Source organism: Amborella trichopoda, chromosome 9 (assembly GCF_054954075.1).
Source record: "Amborella trichopoda isolate Santa Cruz 75 chromosome 9, AtrichopodaSantaCruz75HAP2 v2.0, whole genome shotgun sequence".
Lineage (NCBI taxonomy): Eukaryota > Viridiplantae > Streptophyta > Magnoliopsida > Amborellales > Amborellaceae > Amborella > Amborella trichopoda.
In genome coordinates this window covers 3754408-3780270 of record NC_142344.1, presented here as the reverse complement: position 1 = coordinate 3780270, position 25863 = coordinate 3754408, and the positions used below count along the sequence as shown (strand labels likewise).

Below are 25863 nucleotides of genomic sequence, written 5' to 3'. Positions count from 1 at the left end.
AAAGTTTTATATAGCTGAAGAAACATAGAAAGCTTTCTCTTTTCTGAATTCAATACCAACCGTCACAATGAAGTCATGGACATCTTATCGTTTTGAACTTTGTGATGACCTTTTGCTACTTAACTTCAAATCTGATAGCCCAATGTGATTATGACATTTTGTCCAAAAAAGACAAATAATTTGTGGTGTACAAATTTAAAAAGAAATGCTTCATTATTCACGGCACAAATTGCAAGAAACCAATTTCATGAAATAAACTATTCACACATCCACATGAATGAGAAGCACATAGGCCCCCACAATATACAATTACAAAGGGCCTTCTTCTAAAAAAGAACAACTTAATAACATAAACCACAATCCCTTTCAAGGATCAATCAATTGGGCACGGAGCACCTTGCCCTAATCTGCCCAGCTGATCCAGTAAGAGGCTCAATATCCCCCATCTTCACCATAGCCTCCGCAAAATCCGAGTAGAAAGCACTGCGACTCTTACTATATGCCCTCACTATCTCATCAGTTGATCCACCATTAAACAGCACCTGATCTGATTCCAACAAACCCTTTTTCTGCATCAAAATCTTGAAGTAGTTGTTGTCGAAGCTAGTGGGTGTAACAAGGTCAAGCGGTGCGAGCTTCGAGTCCCCACCATTTGAAGGGCAGCGATTACGCCTTTTGCGAGCAAAGCCAGAGTCGATGTTGGTGTGGTTGTAAATTCTGTCTCTGAATGTGAAACACTGGGCTTCGCCTATGGTGTGTGCACCAGAGAGAGCCACCAAGTCTTTGGCACTGAGTCCCTTTCTGCGGAAGCTAGAGATGAGACTGTCCAAGGGAGCGGTGAAGAGAGGGAGTTCTCTCTGTGCCTCACTCTTGCTGGCCATTGCAGAGTCTCTTCGCCCTAGCTTCACAGTCCACGATGGACCTCCCAACTGCGCAGAGTTTATTTCTACATCAGTTTTTATTTCTCTGTTGGGTTTTTTATTCAAGAAATACAAGACTGAAATCTTAAATTGATGAGATACATGTTTAGAATTGATATCATAATCGTAGGAAAAGAAATATTAAAAATGTTTGGAAAAACCTAAACATCATTACATCTTACAAATTGGTCCAAATGCTTCAAATGTTAGGATGATATTTTGACCCCTTAAAACTTATTTTGGCTGAATATTTTATGAGTTATTTAGGATGACTACTTTACCTCCAAGCTTGATTTAAATTGGGAGAGGTAGTCATTTAGGAAATAGAACGAAATTGTATATTATAAGGCCAAATATATTTTGTACGAGACACCTTTAGCTGTCAGATATGACATTTTATAGCTTGAGGTATGTTACAAAGTTTGAAAAATTCATTTTGAACTTGGGGCTGCTCAATAGGAGACCTATATCTAACTGATTTTACATCAAATAGCCAAGGTTGATTCTGATCATAGTTTTATTATATATATAAACTTATCCTCTTAGAAAATTATAAGTCACACTCATGAGATGATTGACCCCAAAAAAAAAAAAAAAAATCCAACTCTTGAATTATTATCCTGAGACATTCCAATATGAGATTCCTTATAAATGTAAAGGACTATAAAAGATCTTAAGAGGAAATTGTTGCTGAAGAAATCGTTTTGCTTAGATATTCTTACCTTTACAGAAGAGTCTCTTGCTGCAACTGCAAGGATGTCTGCACAGGAGACCACACCTGGACATATGCTTTCCACTCTCGACTTTGCCTTTTCAATGACTTGGAAGCCTCTAGCAGACTCGATGTTCTGAATGGCATTCTGTTCGCTCTCGAAAGAGGAAGTCGAGTCCAACAGCAGCGATGCATCGCAACCCTGCACATAGATATCCATACACCTAAGATCACCCACATTCATAAGATAGATCGAGTTTGATAAATAGATTAGAAGAAATTCAGACTCATAGATTAATAGATTGATAGATACGAATTGTTAAACATAAATATTAAGAACTCACATTGACAAAGCAATCATGGAAGTGGAGGCGAATAAGGGAGGCTCCCATCCGCCTCTCTGCCGATATCGCGGCATGAATGGCGGTGCGGATGGTAGAGAGGGCATTGGGGCAGCTCGAATCATAGAACTTGGAGCTCAGCTGCTTCCCTTCACATAGCAACAGCATGCTACATAGCACTATCATGAGCAGTGTTGCTATATGGGCAGTAGAGCAAGAGCCCATCTGTTTTCTTGATTTAACAGTTTAGAAAGAGAAGGAGGGGGTTAAAAAAGCCTCTTAAAGAGAGAGAATGGCTCGTTCAAGGGTGTAGTGTTTGGCCTTAAATGCACAAGAAAACCTAGAGAGAGAAAGAGAGGTAAAAATCTTAAGATTGATGAGAAGAGATGAAGAGCAAGAGATGTACTTATAGAGAGAGAGACGTCCTAAAGCGGAGCTCCGTTATAAGACTTTCGTGCTGGTAAGGATTTTTATTAATGCGAACACGAAACATTCAATTATGAGGTTCTCTCTCTCTTCTAAAGAAAAAATTAGATTTGAATTTTAAACACTAAAATTTTACGAGAATCACCGTATGACAATTTAAAAGAAACTAAATATTATGTTTCTAAACACTTCGATTTGAATGTCTAAAAATTTGGATAATTTCGATTATAGGACATTATTTTTCAATCACATACAGATAGGGTTGTTAATGGCATGAGCCGGGCCGGGCCAGGCCACCACTCAAAGTGCAGGTTAACGCCCCCAGGCAGAAAAGACCCAGAAAAACCTGAAAATGTGCCAAACGGGCCGGGCTGGCCCGACAAGCCAAAAATATTGCAGCCAGGCCCAAATAAAAGCATGGCCCGGCCTGTTTAGAGTGTCTTTTTTTTTTTTGGGGTTAAATCTTCACTTTTCAAACTTTTCTTGTTCCTAGTAAGCCAAAATTAAAATAGAATAATTGGATGCTAAAATATTTTTTAAAAATTTAAAACCCATTCTCTTCTTTTCTAGAAATCCAATCTCTCTTTTTTCTTTAAAAACCCATTGTTTCTCTCTAGAAACTCAATCTCTCTTTTTATCTGTAAACTCATTGTCTTTCTCTTTAAAAACCCAATCTTTCTCTCTTTCTCTAAAAAACTAATCTCTCTCTCTCTCTATAGAAACCCAATCTCTTTAGAAACCCAATCTCTCTTGTTAAAAATATATGCTCTCTCTATCTCTGCAAACCTATAACTCTTTTCCTCGAAAATTCCAATCCGTCTTTATGTCACTAAAAACCTACTCTCTATCTAGGACTCCAATCTCTCTAGGATTCCAATCTCTTTTATTCTCTAAACTCTAATCTCTCTCTAAAACCCCATTTTCCCTCTAAAAATTCAATCTCTCTAAAAACCCATTCTCTCTCTAAAAACCAATCTCTCTTTTTCTCTCTAAAAATCTATTCTCTCTATAAAACCCTATTTTCTCTTTCTAGAAACACAATCTCTCTCTCTCTAAAGCCCAATCTTGCTCTCTAAAAACCCAATCTCTCTTGCTCTCTTTAAATACTTATTCTCTCTCTCTCTAGAAACCCAATCTCACTTACTATCTCTAAAACCCACTCTTTCTTTAGAAACTCAGTTTCTCTCTTTAAGAACTCATGCTTTCTATCTAGGAAACCAATATGTCCTTCTCTCTAAAAACCCAATCCCTATTTCTCTCTAAAACCGAATCTCTCTGCATAACCCATTATATTTCTCTAAATACCCAATATCTCTTTCTCTTTCTAAAAAATATTTGTATATATTTTTCTTTTTTTGCTTGCTACCCAAATTTTCTTTTTTTGCTTACTACCCAAAAAAGTATGAAGAGTGAGATAATAATAACAACAGTAATAATAATAATAATAATAATAATAATAATAATAATAATAATAATAATAATAATAATAATAATAATAATAATAATAATAATAATAATAATAATAATAATAATAATAATAATAATAATAATAATAATAATAATAATAATAATAATAATAATAATAATAATAATAATAATAATAATAATAATAATAATAATAGTAATAATAATAATAGTAATAATAATAATTATAATTATAATTATAATAATAATAGTAATAATATTAATAAAATAAAAGTAATAATAATAATAGTAATAATAATAATTATAATTATAATAATAATAGTAATAATATTAATAAAATAAAAGGCTTTTAAATGGGCCGGCTTGGGCCCAACACAACCCAATAGAGTCTTATTAGGCCAGGATGGACCAGGCTTTATTGTTGCAGTTTTGGCCTGGGCCAAGATTTTCACGAACAAATTTCAGGCCAGGCATGGGCAGTTTCAAGCTTTATTGGACTTCAGGCGCCAGGCTCGCCCTGGCCTAGCCTATTGGCAACCCTATATACATAATGCCTTGGTTTTTTTGCCAATTATTTGATAAATTAAAATAAAATAATTAGATTGATTTGGTTAGAATAGTGAAAAACATTAGCTTATAGAAAAAGAGAAGATTGACTCAGTAACATGGTCTTTCGAGATAGGTGCATCACTAAATTTAAATGTCTTAAATTACTAGAGTTCTTATTTGGGTATTTTCTGCCCCATGATGAATTCTCTCACTTCATTCTTACAAAATGGTAGGGGTCCAAATCCCCATTGATTTACTTTTTTTTTTTTTCATTGACTTAACCAAAAAAAAAAAGTCATAAATTTCTCTTAATATTATAATCAACGCACTAGCCTCTTAGTTCAAGAAGGTTCTCTTTCAAATTTTTCTTTTGACGATGAAACAATTTCAAGGCAAAAAAGCATTTAAGACTTCAAAATTTAATTTTCTTGTTGGAACTGAGTTGGAGCCGCAAGTAACTTTAGATTCCGGGGGTACAGCTAAGTCATTTATGCCGATACTAAAAAGATCATTTTATCAAGGAATGGAGACATTATAAGCATTCTCAAATTACCAAATAAGATAATGAATTAAGAGTACAAATCCCAACACATTCTGCTATGAGTATGCATAGATGTACAGAAAAATATGATCCCCATATAGTTAATTTATACCAAGATCAACCAAATCGACTCTCCAAATCACTTGTAAGCCCAATCGTCAAACCAAACACCAAATCGGATGCCATTGGGAATCCAAAGCAATTATAAATTTTCAATTTAATATCCAAATTTTTATTCAAAATTTGGTTATTTGGTTAATAACAAGTCCTTTGAATCCTTGGTTTTCAAAGGTTTATATAAGGCGATGCTTTACTACAAAAAGTAAAGGTGCTCCTCAAAACTTCGGCAAAGATATAGACTTGACATGGGAAAGCTCTTAGATAGATCATCTTGCAAGGCATTGTCTTATTCATCTTTGTAAAAACGTTTATATAGAGCCGAGGCTCTAAACAATCAAATTAAAACGCACATCAAATTGATCATCTTCAAATTAAAACGCACATCAAATTGATCATCTCAACATTAAGATGCATGGACATAAGAAAAAAATGGATTTTAATTTCTGTAAATAGCGCATCTTGTAACGTATTTTTGGATTGTCAATTTTCAAGATTTTCAAGTTTTCATAGATATGCTCGATCTACAGTATTTTTGAAGCTTTAAATTTTATAATTAGAGATTAAAATATATTTAAGGCTTATTACAAAGATTTCCAGTATTGAAAGCATATTTCTTAATACTATTTGAAAGTGGGATTTGCTTTAATTGTTTAGAGCCTTGGCTCTACACAAATCGCACCCTTTATATTTTTTACATGGGAGTCGTAAACATTTCCACTCATTAGATGTCAAATTACATAGCTTGAGGTGACTTACTAAGTATGATTTATTTTTTTTTGAACTTTGTGTCTATTCAATGACACTTTTACATCTACCCATTTTGAAATTTAAGGGACAAGAATGACTGTGACTTTCATGTACAAATGATAAAAGACAATTCCATCTTTTAATATATCATCAAGACCATTTATTTTCAAGTGTTTGCATAAATTGCGAGATCTACACCATATTTGAAGCTTCAATTTCATAACCATGATCGAAAATAGGCTTTCAGGCCTTTGTAGAGATTTCCATCTCTAGAGTGTCATTTGTCCTAGAGTTTTGAAGCGTGACTTTACTTTTTGCCGTAGATCCTCAGCCTTATGGTGACCCCTCTCTTCCTACAACGGCGGACCCCCTTTCTAGAAACATAATAGAAACTTACTTCGATCATTATTGAGAATGGGGTTGGGGCTAAGGGGGCGGATTACGTTACACGCTCCACTCCCACCATGCACACGTCCTCTTTCTTTTTTTTTTTTTTTTTTTTTTTTTTTTTTTTTTTTTTTTTTTTTTTTTTTTTTTTTTTTTTTTTTTGATACATTAAAAACCATATGCGTCCTCCGAAGCTCGAAATAGCTGAAGTACCTTCCATAAGAAAAAAGAAAACAAGAATCATGTATAGGTAAGGTATACGATACACATCTGAAGCGTGGTTCACAATACACACCAGTGGTGTGTGCCTTCAGTTCTCATATGCACAAATTAATTATAGTTTTGAGGCAAATGTAGGTCACCTTACCATCATCGTTTCATCAAATTGTGGGCCCCTTTGGATCTGGATTTTTCAATCCTCATAAAAGTCAATATTGGAATTGAGATTCACTCCAATTGACATTTCTAGGAATATGGTATATGCTGTTTGGATCTCATCCTCATCTAGTAGCAATCAAAGTAATACAAATTTTTTATTTGGATTGTTTGGGTTATTTTTCTCTCTAAAATTTTAATACACTCTCTTTCAAAATTTTAAAATTTGAAATAGTTTCTCTCTAAAATTTTTGAAATAGTTTCCCTCTCTAAAAATTTGATAAACTTTCTATCTCTAATAGTTAATACACTTTCCCTCTCTCTAAAATCTTGAAATATTGTGTCTCTCTAAAACTTAAAATTTGAGATATTTTCTCTCTCTAAACAATTTAAGATAGTTTATCTCTCTAAAATAGGATATCGTTTCTCTCCCAAAAATTTTAAGGTGCTTTCTCTATCTAAAACTTTAAATTTGAGATAGTTCATTTCTAAAAATTTGAAGATACTTTCTCTCTCTAAGAAATTTTAGGTACTTTCTCACTCTAAATTTTGATATAGTTACTCTCTTTAAAATTTTAAGATTCTTTCTCTCTCTAAAACTTAAATTTTGAGATAGTTTCTCTATCTAAAATTTTTAAGTAGTTTCTCTCTCTAAAATTTTAATATACTTTCTCTTTCTAAAACTTAAAATTTGAAATAGTTTCTCTATCTAAAGTTTTTCAAATAGTTTATCTCTCTAAAAATTTTAGGTACTTTCTCCATTTACAATTTGATATGGTTTCTCTCACTAAAGTTTTAAGATATTTTCTATGTCTAAAACTTAGAATTTGAGATAGTTTCTCTCTCTAAAAATTATAGTTTCTGTCTCTAAAAATTTCAAGCAGTTTCTCTCTCTAAAATTTTCATATACTTTCTCTCTCTAAAACTTAAAATTTGAGATAGTTTATCTAAATTTTTTAAATAGTTTCTCTCTTTAAATATGTCAAGTACACTATCTATCTAAAATTTGATAGAGTTTTTCTCTCTAAAGTTTTAAGATATTTTCTCTCTTTAAAACTTAAAATTTGAGATAGTTTCTGTCTCTAAAAATTTTCTGGTAGTTTCTCTATCTAAAATTTGATGTAATTTCTAATATCTAAAATTTTAGTATGCTCTCTCTAAAACTTAAAAATTGAGATAATTTCTCTCTCTAAATGTTTTGAGATATTTCTCTCTAAAAATTTTGTAGTAGTTAGTCTCTCTAAAATTTAATGTAGTTTATCTCTCTATAATTTTAAGATACTTTCTTTCTCTAAAATTTAAGATTTGAGATAGTTTCTCTCTATAAATTTTAATATGGTCTCTCTATAATTTTAAATTTGAGATAGTTGCTCTTCCTAAAAATTTTATGATCATTTCTCTCTCTAAAAAAATTTGTATATTTTCTCTCTCTAAAGAATTCCGTATACTTTCTCTCTCTAAAGTTTGATATAGTTTCACTTTCTAAAATTTTAAAATGTTTTCTCTCTTTAAAATTTGATATAGTTGCTCTCTCTAAAATTTAAATATTTTTTTTGTTCTTGAGTAGCAAAATGGATCATTTCCATGAAATGTCAATTCCACCTATTTTGGTGGAATTACCTATTTTGGTGGAATTAAGATTTTTAAAATTTAAGCTTAAAATGAACATTCAAGAATCTCATAGAAATCTCAATTCCAATAGAAGTATCAATTCTAAACCAACCAAACACGATTGGCCCAGCTTTTTCAGGAAAAAGTGACTCTTGGAAATATGAATCGAATGAGCCAAACGGGCCCCTAAGGAAAACGTTTTTTGTGTATTCATAGACATTATTTTTTCACGGATTTAGGATCTATGATATAAACTGAGTCACTCTAAATGTATTTCTGCTTTAGATCTATAACTTTGCAACTCAAAAAATAATGTTGATTTATTGATCAACAAATAATTCATCATCGTCAAAAATTTTTCCCAACTAATTGAAATCGGCTAATTGATCTACAAATAATTAAAAAAATAAAATATTAGTTTGTGATGTTCAAATAATTTATTTTATTTTCCAAATTTACAATTGTGGTTATCAAAGTTTCTACCCTAAAACTCTATATTACATTTGAATAGGTTTGTCAGATGAAACCACTGTTCGCAAACTTGGTTGGTCCAACTTGAAACCGGCCGGTAAAACTGGAATGATCCGGTTTGGCTGGTTTTGGTTGTCCGACCAAGCATTTTAAATTTTTTTAAAAAATTATATAAAATCTCAAACATAAGATTTATTTATGGTGTGTTGTTTAATGTTTTTTATCATTTGGCAAATATTGGAAAGTGTTTTGGTCAGGTATATTTATTTTTATGTTTTTCCATCTTTCTTGAAAAATTTCAAGAATACGCTTGGACACAAATCAATTTCTTAAAATCCATTATTTTCATTACATATCAACTTCATTGGGATATGCTTTGTTTAATCATGCTTTAAATATACTTTTCAAAGTTTTTTGAATTTTTAATATTTGTTTTATTTTTTAACACTTTTTGGACCGATCGAGACATGCCTGGTTAGACTGGTTGAACCAGCTGGTTTACCAATTACTCAGACCCGGCCCTTGATCAGTTATCAAAACCCATTATCGAGTCAATATCCCCCATAGTCCATTTGATATTGTGGCGTAAAAAGGATGGGCCCATAAGGATGTTCTTCCAAAGAGTAACTTTTCTTATGAACTCTCCATATAGATGTATTATTAAAATGCTTGTTTTTAAAGAAGCGTACAATTAGAGAGGAAGGATTAATGAGTATTTTTCATGTCAATTTCATCATACCTACAACATTGAAATCGAAGATGTCTTGGATCTCAAGTCCTCCCTCTTCCATAGTAAGACATACATTCTTCTACTTGACTAGATGGATGCCCTTCTTACCAACTATGCCTGCCCATAGAAAGTTTCGATACAGCCTTTCAACCATATTGCATGTACACTTTGGCAAGATAAAATTTAAAATCCAAAAGATAGCCGATGGATAGTACTGATTTCAACAGCTGCAAACAAATATACCGTATAAAGAATATACCATGTAAGGACCATACAAACTTGCCAAGACCTTATCTTAGAAATGAATATACCATGTAAGGACCATACAAACTTCATGGTCGTTGATGTCATCATTGTGCCATCACTGGATGGAGAGTGATGAAGATAGATGGGACCCACCAAAAACTGATATGAATCGAAGTGATTGATCCATCACTATCTATCTATGACTTGGATGATGATAAATACCTATACGATCGTAGATTTACATGTGGTTATATGAATCATATGGGATACTCTACATTGTATTAATGTAAATATCCGTTATATCCCCAAAGATCTTAACAACTAGAACCCTAGTTTTACTTAGGACCTCTAGGGCGACTAGAGGTGTGCAGGGTCTGGGTCGAGCTTGGACCGGACAAGCATATAGTCAAGACACACACGCGCACACATGTTACACATAGGCCGGTCCCACAGGGATTGGTAGAAGTCAACCTCGGACCCTTTAGGTCACCACTAGTTCGATTCAGGGTTGACCCCGTTCCAAACCCGACTTATTTACACCCTTGTCACCCAAGTGGGAGAGAAATAAGGGTGGGAAATGGGTCGGATCGGTTAGGGGATCCGATTGGGACCAAGTCTAGGTCTCAGCCTGAGTCCAATTTAGATCCTATTAGGTCAAGTTCGGGTCACCCCGATCCAACCTGACCCGGTATATATAAGTGTAAAATGTGTAAATATATATTAATTCTATTATTAACCTCGAAGAGGACCCGAGTTGGTGATTGGGTTTGACTTGGGTTTGGGTCGGATCAGCGTCTGACATAGAGCTAGTTGGGTTGGGTCTAGACTCGAGCTGACCCACTTGTCGCAACAGAGTGAAAGTGGCCTATCTAGCATTCTCCTATATTGGGCGACTTCTAGATTTTATTACATTGTATGAAGCAGTTATATGTGATATCCTATCCAGTTTTCGGAATGAAAAAAGTTTATCTAAGGTTGAAAGCTTATATAAACCTAATACTGTAGAAGTAAGTTAAAAAATCTAGTAGATTCAATGTCGGAAAACCTTTCAATTGATCATCTTGACTTCGAGATGTGTGAATATAGTCTCGATCTCGAGATCTATGAATTGGTCTCGACCTCGAGATGTATGAATATAAAAAAACAAATTCAAATCCCAAAAGTATCGAATCCTGTAAGAAGTCATTTGAACCATTTATTTTCAAGATTTTCAAGTATTTATAGATTTGCCCGATCTATATTGTTTTTAGAATTTTAGATTTCCTAATTAGAGTTAAACATGAATTTTCAAATAATGATAACATTCATGGAACTACAAGTACATCTTCTGACAAAATCGAGGGATGTGCCTTAATTGGATGACATAAATTGCATAGTATGAGGGCACCTAATACGAAAAATTCATAAATCAAAGGCACTGTGCCTTTGATTTATGAATCAAAGGCACTCTGCCTAAACACGGTTGTCCTCAAGGTTAAATGTGATGCATTTCTATATTCTTCGCACATGGAGACACCCCATCCGTTCAAAGGGTTATAACTCCAGAAGAAGAGACACGTCCAACTCCAAACCAGCACAATTGCAGAGAGAGGAGTCATAAAAGGAGATGAAAAATCATATGAAAAAGTCGCTCACTAGTGGTAGTAGAGAGAGAAACAGTCTTATTTGGCGTGCACCTGCACTGACTGAGCCCCAACAGTGGGCTTCATCCTCTATTGCTTTTTCTCCTCTCCCCCAACCTCGAGTGAAAATTCCCATATAAATACATCTCACCTCCATAACTGCACAACAAAATAATTTTCTCCTCTCTTCCTCTAGGCTCTTCTGATCTCTCTCTCTAGGCTCTTTTGGAGAAATGGGTTTTAGTGTTAGTATCACGGGTGCATTAGTGATAGTGTTGGTGTGTATCAGTGGCATGTGTAGTGCGCAGCTGAGCTCCAACTTCTATGACACCTCATGCCCCAAGGCTCTCTCCACCATTAGATCAGCCATTCGATCCGCGATCTCTGACGAGAGACGCATGGGCGCTTCTCTCATCTTTCTTCATTTCCATGACTGCTTCGTTAATGTTAGTAGTCTAGTTCACCTGCAGAGAGAGAAGTATTGAATTTTTTATATAGAGAAAAAAATGTTAAGAGGTCTAGCTTGATTTTAGAGAGAAAAAATAATGGTGTCTAGTTTGATTTAAACAGAGAAATTTGTAGTTTATGAATGAGATGCATACAATGACAATTTATTTTTGGTATAAAGAGATCATAATTGTTATTCACTGATAGTGTGTGTGATGTATATATAATAGGGATGCGATGGTTCGTTATTATTGGACGACACGTCTTCATTTAGCAGTGAGAAGAACTCACATGCCAACAACAACTCGACGAGACGATTCGAAGTGATTGATGAGGTGAAATCAGAGGTAGAGAGCATATGCCCAGGTGTTGTATCGTGCGCTGACATCCTGGCCGTTGCAGCAAGAGACTCATCCGAAGCTGTGAGTTTCAACTTTGTAAAAACTTTAGGCTAAACTCTAAATCTAAAGCCTAAACGAAAGGAACATTTGAAAATCTGAACTCTAATGATGGTATGCTCAATTCTAATGTTTCAAAGCCCCTAGGTTTTCTCTTCCCATTATCCGAAATCAGTGTTTTAAAAATTAGAATCGAGCTCCGACTCAGGAGAGATCTCTCCACCGGTCTTACTCGGATCAGTCCCGAGTTAGATTGAGCTAATGATTGAGACAAATCTGACTCAAAACATGCTAGTTGACAAAATCCAAGTCAAAATATCCATTGTATTATCTCAAAGCTCTCCACTCTAGGATAGGGGCTGGGTGGTAAAAAAAAAAAACTAACTCTGTAGTCTATCTAAAACAATGGGTAGGGGTATCTTCTCCATTGAATTACTTAAAAAAAAAAAAAAAATAAAAAGAGAAAAAAAAAATGAAAAAGAAAAATAATAAGAAAAAGAAAGAAAGAAAAGAAAAGGGAAGAAGAAGAGCTCCCCCCACTTTCCGCTTCCTTTTTTTTTTCTTCTCTTTATCTTTTTCTATAAGTTGGGCTCCTTATTCCTTTCTTTTCTTCATTTTTTCTTATTAATTTAGCACATGTGCCACAACTTTACTTTATGAAATATATAACTAACAAAAACATCAAATATTTTTGTAGATGGGTGGACCAACAAGGACAGTGAAGTTGGGGAGAAGGGATTCAGCCACTGCAAGCGAAAGTGCTGCCAATGATAACCTCCCTACATTTAGAGATAACTTAGAAGAGCTCATCTCTCTCTTCTCTAACAAAGGCCTTGACAGACAAGATATGGTTGCTCTCTCTGGTGCCCACACCATAGGCCAAGCCCAATGCTTCACATTTAGGGAGAGAATCTACAATGAGGCCAACATGGACTCCGGATTCGTGAGCACACGCCAAAGCGATTGCCCGACCGACGACGACGATGATGAACTTTCCCCTCTTGATTTGGTCACACCGAGAAACTTTGATAACAATTACTTCAAGAACTTGGTGGAGCTTAAAGGGCCTATTGCACAGCGACCAGGTTTTATTTAGCAATGGATCCACTGATGGTTTGGTCACAACTTACAGCAACAGTCAGAGCACTTTCTTTACGGATTTTGCTTCTGCTATGGTGAAGATGGGAGACATTGAGCCTCTCACTGGTTCTTCTGGCCAAATTTGGGCTAATTGCCGAGTGCCCAACTAAACTGATTGATGACTAAAACCCTAAAGCATGGAGAAGTGTTAAAGCTGTTATTTCAATTGATTATAAGTGTGTTACATATCATTTTCGTAATTTGTTTTGGTATATGTTTCCAATAAGTTGGCAAAATTTTATGAGTGTGAGTGATTGCCATTTGTTACAGCAGAATATAAGTTTTATTCATAAGATCGTGGTTCTTTTGCAATCCAAAATGATAGAAAGTGGGATATTTCCCTTTTTTGCCACAAGTATAGAAAATCCCATGCAAGACTATAACTAGGTTTAGATTAGACAATGTCTCATAACCCGGTAATCCAGATTTAGAATTGCCGATTTGGATTGAATTTGGTGGGTCTGCGATGAAGGTCCCCATCCCCTAATCTCCCAATTTCTATTCTTCCATTTTTCTCAAACCAAATTTCACTGGTTTGGCCGATATAGATAGCTGATCTGGCCGATCAGGATCGCTAGTTCGTATAGTGGGTGGTGGTTTAAAACTCGATCACAGAGTTCAACCAAATTGATAAGAACATATATCTGATCATCAGTTTTGGATGCATTTATCACACATTTGTCGTGTTTTTTTCTTTATATGCATTTACTGATAGACCTCTACGTTGTTGGCCTTCCAACTCAATTACATCTAAAAACATTATATTGGCAATTTTAATCTTTTGATAAGCTTTTCAACGAACTGAGAAGCATTTTGTTTCGAGTTTGGATGGAAACGTTAGGAAAAGTTTAGTTAGCAAGTGTTATTTACTGGAAAATCCATTATCATACTTCAAAATTCATGGCATCGTAGATATTTAAGAGTCAAAGAAACTTAAGGCTGTGTTTGCACGTGCTAATAATCATATCAAAGTAATAGCCTTGTTTACTTTTTCTTAAGTGTTTATTCGTAAATCTAGGAAAGAAATTTGGGGACTTCTTTTCTCAAATTTATTGTGCTAAGGTAAATATTGTATTGAATATATTGACCATGAGAGAAGGCAGTTTTTTGAAATTATGGTCATAATCAGATACAATTAACAAGGGAAAATCTTGCGATCTCTCCTCAATGTATTGAGATCTACATTGGCCTCGCCTAAAACTTAAATAAAATTATGTTTTTGTATTTTATTGTGCCAGTTTGTGTAACGTGTTAATATTAAACAATCAAAGTAAGGTATACCTCCAAATAGTGCTGAAAGATGAATTTTGGGCACATGAAACCCTTGCATTTGTCTAAAAATCTACTGTTACCCCTAATTATAAAATAAAAACCTAAAAAATGTTGCAAAAGAAGTTGATCTATAAATATTTGAAAATGTTAGAAATGGATGGTCCACATAATGCGTTTCAAATATTCATTATTTCTAACTTGAAATTTGGTCCTTTTTATTTTATTTTTAAATGTCCGTACTTTAGTTTAAAGGATCAAATGGATGGTTTTTTGGAATCAAAACAACCTTTTCTAATAGATTTTCTAGGTGTGAATACAATGTAAGCTTGATATTTTCTATAATTTGTTTCCTAAATTAAAAACATATATAAGAAGATTTTTTATTTTTTTGGTAGTTCAGTAGGAAAGGGGTACCCTTATCCATGTTTTTTTTTGGTAGTTCAACGCAGAAGGGGTCCCTTACATGTAATAGAAATGAAACTCATGACGTCATGCATTGGTATCCCACCATCCTAGCCACCTAGCCTTCCGTCCATTCCAATATAAGAAGATTAAAATCAAATAAAAGCACAAAGTACAAAAAAATAAAATAAAATAAATGTCAAAGTTGAATCGTGGAGAACCGAGGATTTAGGGACTATTGAACTATTGACCTAGGGTTCGGGGATGAATCTAGGATTCTCAAGGTAATTCGGGGTAATTAAGTATAGGAATCCAACCTCGGGTTTTGTGATAATTAAACGTATGCTACGGTTTCATACAGACCATTTTACTCCCTTTGAATTTGACGACATGCGTATTTCTAGTACAAGATGTAGTAGAATCATATCACCAGAAGTTTTAACAAAATCAAATGTTACACATTTTTATATTTGGATAAGTTAATAGCGGGTATGGAAGGTGATATTGAATGGCATCGGGTTTTGATGGTAGTATTGTTAAGTCTTATGGTGAGGTCTCTGACTCCATTCTTACCAAAGGGTAGGGGCCCAAATCGGCATAGGGCTTTGGCGGTAGTATTGCCGAGCCCCGTGATGAGGTATCTGACGCCATTATCACGGAGCCCAATTTCCCATTGACTTTACCACTTGACCCCTCTGACGCCATTACGGTAGGGGCCCAAATCCCCACTAACATACCACTTCAGCCCTCTGATTCCATTCTTACCAAATGGTAGGGGCCCAAATCCCCACTGACATACCACTTTAGCCTTCTGACTCCGGTAGGGATGTTAACCCTCTTACTCCAATAGGGGCGCAAATCCCCACTGACATACCACTTTAGCCCTCTGACTCCATTCTCACCAAATGGTAGGGGTGCAAATCCCCACTCACATACTACGTTTTTTGTTTTTTTAACTGAAATAAAAGGAAGGGGCCCTCTGACTTTAGCCCTCTGACTCCGGTAGGGGTGCTAGCCCTCTGACTCCTATAGGGGTGCAAATCCCTGCTGACATACCACTTTAGCCCTCTGATTTCATTCTCACCAAACGATAGGGTCGCAAATCTCCACCGACATACCACGTTTTTTGTTTTTTTTGTTTTTGTTTTTTTGTTATTTTAATTCAAGTAAAAGAAAGGTGGTATCGAATCTTTTTTCTTTGGAACAGTGAGGGTGATATCAAATCTCAAATAATGGCTTCTTGAAGAAATTTCAGATGATTTAGACTGCTCAGCACGGTGTGTGCACAATCACATACATGCATTTTTCAATTATGTGATTTGTTGTATCATAGCAATATTTCCCTAAGGTACGTTTGGTACGTGTAAAAATATTTTTATGAAAGTATTTTCATATGAAAACACTCCATCACGTGATTAGGTGTGGAGTTTTTTTAAACCAATTAGCCGGCTTTTTTTTTTATACCCATTGGCAAACCTTCAGTTAAAGTATTTTCACGCGTACAAAATGCACGCTAATGAAATATTGAAATCACTTGATTCTTGGAGCAGAAGAAAGATTATAAATTTTATGGTAATTTGGCAACAATTTAAGAAAAACTGCTAGAGTTTAGACAGTTCAACTGTAAAGTGCCCGACACCAAAGTCCCAGTTGCACCTGATTAGTTAAAACCTTATCTTTCAATTCTCTATCTTATATTGGAAAAGTTCAAGAATTTTATAATTTTTGGAAAATTCATCAAAAATTATTTCAGAGATTAGCATTTTACTATCTTATTTTTAAGAAAAAATCATTATTTAAATATATTAAACTTGAAAAATTCAATCAAAAGACATTGATCATGGCCACTTTTCAATCTCGCCCCTCATGTCAAATTTAAGCAGTACTAGAACCAGTGACCTTCATGACAAAAATCACTATGCACTTGCAGAAACAAAATGTACATTTGCTCCCTTATACAAAACCCTAGTTAGAAGTATTTCTAGGATATCAAGTTGCTAGGACATGATATTCTCAATCTAGCGACCGACATAGAGAAGAAAAAAACGTTCAACACACTTTAAAACTACAAGGAGATAATGGCGCCCTAGAAACGTGGTGAATGGGAGGAAGTTTATCATCATCGTGCTTTTTGATGAATTTTCTTTAACAAATGTTTTTTGTATCTAAACATCCACTTTTAGTCAGACTATGCGCAAACCTAGGGCGAATTTGCATGAAGTTCCAAAGTGATTGTTGTAGTTTGAGCAATTTACGTACGAATCTCCAAAAAAATAGGGAAAATATGAAATGTTCCGCTTAAATCGAAATTGATTATATAATTTTTTTAGTTTTATCTTTAATAAGGTAGTGCCCCCAAGTTTTAGGGGCAGTGCCTCGATAGTCTGAGGTTAGAATCATCGGACCGATCTTTACTTTTTTTTTATTTTTATTTTTTAAAAAACAGCAGTTCGAGGATGGGGACTTCAGACCGCTCGTTGGACTCAGCAGATCTCAGTTTTAGGGCCTCCGAAGTCCCCATCCTTGGATCTATCATTATTTTTTGAGATAAATAACGGTTCAAAAATTGGGAGCTGAATAGAGACTCCAATAGGATCATCACTGGAAAGAAAAGGAGCGGTCCGAGGTTTTCATTCTCGGACCGCTAGTTTTTTAAAAATAATGAGTAGGCTCCGGTTCTCATTCTACTATTTTTTTGAAAAAAAAAAGAAGAAGGAATGGTCTGAGGATGGGGACCTTGGATCACTCTAAAATTAAGCTTTACTCAGTCCAGGGGCCGGTCAGAGATCCCCATACTGCTCCTAAAACTTTGGGTACAGTCCTACTAAAGAAAAACTAACAAAAATAAATAAAAAAATTCAATTCGATTTGAGGATGGATGCCATTTTCGGACCGAGGACAATTTTAGGGAAAAATATATCGTTGATTGACCGAATTTCTTTGTAATTTCCGACTATAAGAGGAGCAATTGGTAGTTTCCTTTTTTTTTTTTTCAATGGTCCGTACGTAAATTGCTCTTGAAGTTTTATTCATTTCTAAGTCGGTTCCTATGTCAAGTAGGTCAAGTTTTCGGGTCCCTAAATATACCCCTTGTTAGGGCAAATGTATATTTTGTTCCTGCTGGATCATACAAATCCTTTATAAAAGTCGAACCAAAGCTTTCATGTGGTTTTCTTAAGGGAGTATGGTTTGATAGGGCTGCAGCCCTATCAAAAGTAAGTAAATCCTCACGTCATAACTCATCCAAAATTACAATTCAAGTGTCGAACAACCTTTATATAGATAATCTCGACTTGAACGTTATGGCTGTGAAAAGAAATTAGGTTTTGAAGCTCTAAAAGTAGTGTGTATTACAATAAAATATCTAGACCGTCTATTTCGCCCTAAAAACAAGAGTCCACAAATCCACAAGATCTGTTTATTTTTTAGTTTGAAATTTTATTGTTGGTATTGGAAATTGATTTTAGAGCTATTATGGAGATTTTCTTTGCCAAAAGAACATTCCAGACAAGGATTTGAGGTAAGGCTTCATCTTATTTTCATAAGGGTGCGGTTTATATAGAGCCGAGGCTCTAAACAATCAAAGTAAAGCTCAGCTTTAGACAACGTCAAGGTTTCAATATTGGAAATCTTTCAGATAGGCATAAAATATATTTTCATCTTTATTTATGAAATTTAAAGATTAATAAATCGTGTAGATTGAGTAGATCTATGAAAATTTGAAAATATTAAAAATTGACGGTAAAAAATTGTGTTATAAGATGCACTATTTCAAAACTTGAAATCCATTTTTTACTCATATTCATGCATCTTGAATTTGAGATGATCAATTTGAAGATATTTGGGCATCAAAACAACTTTTTCTAGATACATTATTAAGGTGGGCTTTAATTTGAACGATTAGAGCCTCAACTCTATATAAATTTTTTGCTTTCCATAGAACCTAGGCCTTATAGAAACCTCATGCTTCCTTAAAATGACCTTTTTGGAAAGGACGGAAAAGTTGAAAGTACTTCATAATTAATGTTCGATGGAATTTTTAAAATTAAATATCAACCGTTGAAATTACATTAAAAAATAGAGAAAATTATGTACCGACACTTTTTGGAAGGGTAAATTACTAAATGGAATGTCATTTACTCGAAATTACAAGCACCAATCCTTTTTCTCACAGATTTTTTTCCCCTCAGTGAAATACTTTTTTTTCCCCTCAGTAAAGTACTTTTTGCTGTCCGGTACTTGACAGTTGTCCCCTATCAATCTGTACTTTTTGCTGTCCGGTACTTGATCCCCCGCCCCCGTTCCCTACATATCTAAGCAAAAAGGCATGTCTGCATGAATACAAACTTCAATTCCACAATCGAGAATGACATATACTACACTTGCACTCGGATCAACATAAAAGCCAAACACCATTTAAGTATTTAGGGCACTTTGGCATCAATCATTTCAGTTAGGTACCCCACAATTAGTCCTTATCTGCCCTGAAGAATTATTGTTGCTCATTGTATGATTTGGAGAGATGTATTTATAGAGAGAGTGAGGCGGGGTCTTGACGTGGTTCAGGGAAATTGTGAAATGTTACTGAGCGGCGGCTAGTTGCATGGACGCCAACTACGACTGTTTCTCTGTCTACAACTATGACTGTTTCTCTCTCTACAATTACGAGTAAGCCAGATGAGAGTGTTGGACGTGGCCTATTTCTTGGTTTTTTAAGTATTCGACTCTTTAAACTTCAAACCTTTCGCTGAAGGGTGTGGTTTTGGGCAGAGCGGAGGCTCTAAAACAATCAAAGTAAAACGCACCCTCAAATAGCATCGAAAAATATGGTTTCAATATTGAAAATATTTATGATAGCTTTAAAATATATTTTTATTTTTGATTATAAAATTTAATGTTTAGAAAATAATATAGGTATCTATGAAAACTCAAAAATCTTAAAAATTGACGGTCTAAAAATGTATTACAAAATACATTATTTTTAAAACTTGAAATCTATTTTTTCAAAGTCCATGCATCTTGACGTTGAGATGGCCAATTTAAAGATATTTGAACAACCTCTTCTCATAAAATTTATTAGATAGGTTCTAATTTGATTGTTTAGAGCCTCGGCTCTCGATACGAACTTCCTCAATGAGGAGGGCCTAATTATGAACCCTTATTGAATATCATGCTGTCTGCGAAATTGTATGCAAAATGATATGCTGCTCCCGCATGAGCATATTGTTCACTTATTTTCTTAAATAAATCTAAGGCTAGGAATATTTTTAGGTTCTTAAATTTGGGGGATGTAGCTTGAGCGTAGCAAACAAACTTCCAACATAACTTTTTTCTTTCAGATAGCACATTATTGCATATTTCATGCGCTTCAAGTAACACTGTTCCAAGATTGAATAAGGAATGTCCAATTTTTAGAGGGCTAGATCTAAGATTTGAAAACCTGAAAAATTATTTTTTATTTGAAAATAATCATCTTCTGAGTTGGATCCCAGAAATCTGAATAAAAATTCCCCAATATATCTATTTTGCTGATGTGATTAATATATATTATGATCATGCGGTATCATGCTATATACGTTCTCTTTTATTTATAAGAAAAAGTCATTTATTTTTTGAAGAAGGTCAGAATCATTTTTGGCCTTTTGGATTTGGAACCAGATGGACAATTTAACTTTCACACATGATAAAAAAATTATTTTTGGCCCGTGGAGGTAGAATCAGGCGGTTTAGGGATATGCGGAGAACCTACAACAGGAAAAGCATTTGTCACATTTCTTATATAACCAATTCTTTTCTTTGGTTATGTTTTCGCAGAAGAATTGGGATTTGAAGTTCTCATCATTGTTACCACTTGTACCACTATGTATGAAGAGTAAAATCAAATAAAAGAAAACAGTAGAGCAACACAGTACAATGAATGTCAAATTGAAGAAGCAGCTTAAATTTTGATTGAATCGTGGAGAACTAAGGATTTAGCTATGAACAGTTATAGAAACTGTGAAGTTATAGAAACCATTAACTGTACTTTCATGTATAAATTCACCACTATAAATCAAGTTTATATATCAATAAAAATAATATCAAGTTTATATATCAATAGATCTGCAAAGCCTGGAGACGTGATTCAGGGCCATCAAAGGTGTCCCATATTTTCTCTCTGTTCATTCTCTCCGTTTCTATCTTTCTCTCTCTAAAATCTCCGCCATTATCTCTCTGCAACTTTAAAAAAAAAAAAAAATTCATTCGGCCCCTCTTTCTTTCTCTCCTGCTCTGCCCCTTCTTCTTTCTCCCCTGAAACCTGATTTGAATCTCTGATTATCTTAATTCTAAAACCACATCTAAACTTGCCACCCTACAAAACTCTGCCATCAGTTGGATCTGCTGACTGCACCGCTTATGGATCTACTGTCTCTATCATCCGATTGAGAAGCTCTGCCCTCTGCATCTTGGTCGCTCTCCCTTCTCTCTCTTTTGTCACAGTGAACCTGGTCTCTCTTGATTTCCTGGATTTTGTCTCTCTTAATTTGCTGGATTTCTTTCTCTTTTTTCATTTTGCTTGATTTTTATCACTCTATATCATCTTGTGTTCACATTTTCTCTCTCTAGATCGAATTTGCATTCAAAGAGACAAATCTTCATCCTCAGATATTTTCTCACTCTAGAAAATTTCCTTGTCTTGGTGTTTGGTATTTGTGGATAAGACATAGATTTGCGTATGAAATTCTCGTTCTTGGGATACGCTGAACATTGCCCAGGTTTCTCTTTAAAACTCTGTTTTTCACTCTCTTGTGAGACCCTTCAAACTCCTCTCTTTATTGTTGAAAAACTTGAGGAAAGGGATGGACCCACTCCTAGAATTAGAGACAATGTCTTGAGACTATCGATCGCAAAGATCAGGCTTTTACCAGAACTGTGAGAACTTTGTAAATTTCTATGTACCTTTCCATGGCCATGAAACCCTTCTTAAAGAGGGATGGAGGAAGCCGTTCTTCAACGTTCGGCTTCCTTATGAAATCTTTGAGAAAACGTAGCCCTGTAATCCTAGGAAGTGGGTGGTTAATTTCTAGCCATTAGATAACGACACTTTCTCTCTCTAAGAAGCCTTCCTTTTTTAGTGATAAGCATTAAATTATAAGAGAGAGAAATTTTGCACGTTTAAAGGCCTCATGGCCACACACACATATCAATATCTCCCACTTGGCCATGAGGGCCAGATATATTGAAATATCATAAAGTCTTTACCACTTAATTATTTTAATATTTATGTGCATATTTTTGTCATGAGGCTTTTACACAAGTGCGGTTATACTTCTCATAACAAAAAATATCTAAAGTCATGTCATGGTTTTTTACACTAATGCAGTTTTTCCTCTCATGACTAAGACATCAAAAAATATCCCATTTGGGAGTTCCTGACTTAAATATTTTTAGGTCCCAACAAAGCTACATGCTTTGATAATATTTCTGCACTCAATCCCTTTGTTAAAGGGTCTGCAATCATATCAGTTAGTCCTAATCTGCCCTGAAGAACCAGTGAGAGGCTCAATGTCTCCCATCTTCACCATAGCTGAGGCAAAATCCGCAAAGAAAGTGCTCCTACTGTTGCTATACGTTCTTACCAAACTATCAGTTGAGTCATTATTGAACAACACTTGATCAGAGTGGAGCAAGCCCTTCAATTGAACCAAGTTCTTGAAGTAGCTTTATCAAAGCTATTTGGAGTGACTTTGTCCAGAGGAGCCAAGTTGGTGTTACTACCAGATGTTGGGCAGCTTCTCTGTCTTGTGCTCGCGAAACTGGAGTCGATGTTGTCTTCGTTGTGGATTCTATCTCTGAAAGTGAAACACTGGGCTTGGCCTATGGTGTGAGCACCAGAGAGCGCGACAAGGTCCTCAGTTTCGAGGCCCTTCCGGGAGAAGAGTGAGATGAGCTCTTTGAGGTCATCTGTGAAGCTTGGGAGGTTGTCGTTCGCGTCGGTCTCGCTTGCGGTGGCTGAATTCCTCCTGCCTAGTTTCACTGTCCATGTTGGTCCTCCCATCTGTAGTTTATTTTTGTGGTTTTTGTCGATTGATTTTGGGACTGAGGATGTTGGTGTTAGGAGGAAGAGAGGTAAAGGAAGAATTTTAAGGAGGGAAAGGTTTTTATGCTTCTCCTATAGCATAGAAGTTCTATCCTTCCTCTATCATCCAGCTGTCCAATTTTGTACAAGGGAGCTCACTATTTGATGTTAGATGTGAAGTAGCAAAGTATTTTATTTTTGGATTTTTTTATACAAATTGTATGAATATGAAATTTGGTACTTGCTATCTTCTCATTGGGGCACACCTATAAAAAATACTAAATATTTTTTCGAAAAAATATAATGACCACCCCTTTGAAACTTTGAGAGGTATTTTAGTCCTTTTGTTTTATTGAAAATATTTTTTATATATTTTTTGCTAGTGTGAATTTAATAGAGGAATAGATGTCCAAAATTTGGTGTCAAAATAGTTTATAAAAAAAGTAAAAATAAAATAGTGTAGAGACGCGACATTGTGATGGAGACACTCTTAGCCCTCCATTCAGAACGGTTCGATAAAGAGAAAGATTGAACTTATGCTGCAGGGGAAACATAGAAAACTTTGCCCTTCTAAGAATCTCCCTCTAAAAACTGTATAGAACTTACGGCTTTTGAAGAGTCTCTTGCAGCTACGGCAAGGATGTCAGCGCATGAAACAACGCCTGGGCAGATGCTTTCCACCTCTGATTTAACGGCGTCGATCACTTCGAACCCTCTCGTTGAGTTGTTGTTCGCACGTGCGTTCTTCTCACTGCTAAATGAAGACGTGTCATCCAATAACAACGAAGCATCGCATCCCTGTTATATACACAACATCGATTATTTTCTCTTTTCTCTCTCTAAACCATACTAGTAGGTTTCATTCTCTGCATCAACGCTTCCTTCCTTGTTTTAAGGGTGCAGTTGGCATACAGATGCATCCGTAGCGGTAGAGGTAAGGTGCACATTCAAATTTTATCATGGTATATAATTTTGATGAAAAATGTTCTTCGGATTATCTTAAAATCTATTTTTATATCTAATTATAAAATTTTGAATTTTAAAAATGGTTAAAATCAAGTAGATCTATAAACATATAAAAATCTTGAATATGGATGTTGTAGATAATATGTTGTAAAATGCGCTATTTTTTAGGACTTAAAATCTTTTTATTTTTCATAGTCATATATCTCGATATCGAGATGATCAATCAAAATATTTTTAAACATTAAAACTACCTTTTCCAATGGATTTTTGAGGTACATCCGTAGCTCTACATTATAAGGTTGTGTCATTATCTAAACTTTTTCCCCGAAAGTAAAAACTCATTCTCTCTTCCTCTCTTTTTCTCTCATTTTCCATCTTTCTCTCTCTCTCTCTCTCTCTCTCATTCTCCCTCTTTCTCTCTCTCATTTTCTATCTTTCTCATTCTCTCCCTCAACCCACCGTCTCTCTTTCTCTCTCTAGCTATGGACTAAGATTTTGTGGTCCCGCACCCAATGTGTCGAACCGGTTAAAATTTGAGTTAAGGCTGAAAATGCGGTCTAGCAGAAAGCCGCATCGAAATTTTTTACGGTCCGGCACAAAGTGTACCGGACCACATTATCAGCCTTAACTCAAATTCTAACCGGTCTGACACACTAGGTGCCAGATCACATTACAAGCCACGTTATTAGACCTCAATACGGTCCAGCACACTGGGTCTTACACCGCATTACCAGAGAATGAGAGAGAGATTGGGTTTTTATTTTGGGAGAGAGAATATGAGCAGAAAGAGAGTGTGTTAAGTGATCTCAAAATAGAGGAGAAAAAAGAGAGAAAGGGTATTGTTGTCTTTAAATTCATAGACTTTTTTACTTGAGGGTAAACATAAAAAGAATATATATATTGAAATTTAGGGTGGGATGCAAAAAGTTTTGGGGGTGTAAATGTCTAAAAAGTTGAATTTAAGCGTATCTATAATTTTCTCCAAAAACAAATAAAATTCGGTCTAAGAATGGAAGCAGCACAATGCACAACTTAGGAAAAATGAAAACAAAACGGACGTTGACTGACCTTCTTTTATAATTTGTACATATAAATGAAGCATTTCTTATTCTAGAAAAAAATTTTGGGTCCCTATGTAAGTTACTCGATATATATTAAAGGTCAGAAAAGTATAAAGAGAGAGTCACGGTTGGGTAATTGCTGGGATACGTAACAGGACGTCTCTCTCTCTTACACTCACAAATATGAAGAACTGAAATTCATCACTTACATTGACAAAGCAGTCATGGAAATGAAGGCGGATGAGGGAGGCACCCATGCGCCTCTCTGCTGATATCGCAGACCGGATTTTCGATCGGATGGTGGAGAGAGCATGAGGACACGATGAGTGATAGAAATTGGAGCTCAGGTGCCCATAACACATGCTGCTGCTACACACCAACACTATCACTAGTGCAAGAGCAGCAGTACTATTTAAACCCATCTTCTCAATTGTGCCTAAACAGAACTGTCCAAAGGAGTAGCTACAAATTTGTAGAGAAAGAAAGGGACAAAAGGAGGCTTTAGAGAGAGAAAGTGAGAGTGGGAATAAGCCTGAATGATATTGTTGCCCATTGTATGATTTGGAGAACTGTGTATTTATAGAGAGAAAAGTAATGAAATGATAAGGCCTTTATTAGTGAGAGGCGACTCGGTGCATGTGACGCCGTCTACGACCGTTTCTTTCTCTCTACGATTACGACTATGAGACCAGTGTTCGATTGCAGGAACCCGCTTCGGAACCTTGCTTTGGTGGGGCTCTGAGGAAATTGGAACCAGTCCTGGTAACTTGCCCGTCTCGATTGTTAAATAAAAGTTACATTTTTTTTCTGAAAAATCTTTAGAGAGGTAAAAAGTATATTTAAAATAGTGTGATTTACTTAGAAAACTTAAAATTTTAGGTAAAATACAAAAAAT

The 25863-nt window shown here is 35.1% G+C and overlaps 1 protein-coding gene and 1 pseudogene across 2 annotated transcripts in view; one reads left to right on the top strand and one right to left on the bottom strand.

Annotated features, from left to right (window-relative positions):
- Positions 1-13318, top strand: part of LOC18437762 (peroxidase P7) — a 48145-nt gene extending 34827 nt beyond the window's left edge. The window contains 3 exon segments of the mRNA XM_088847158.1: positions 11901-12092; positions 12766-13122; positions 13124-13318. Coding sequence (XP_088703284.1) covers positions 11901-12092; positions 12766-13122; positions 13124-13318 — 744 coding nt within the window.
- LOC18427024 (peroxidase P7-like) lies at positions 195-25513 on the bottom strand (annotated as a pseudogene). The gene is made up of 5 exons (XR_016041057.1): positions 25178-25513; positions 23548-23739; positions 22386-22920; positions 1643-1841; positions 195-929 (listed from the first exon to the last, which is right to left on the bottom strand). The product of XR_016041057.1 is annotated as a peroxidase P7-like (transcript).
- Positions 25514-25863: the final 350 nt, after the last annotated feature.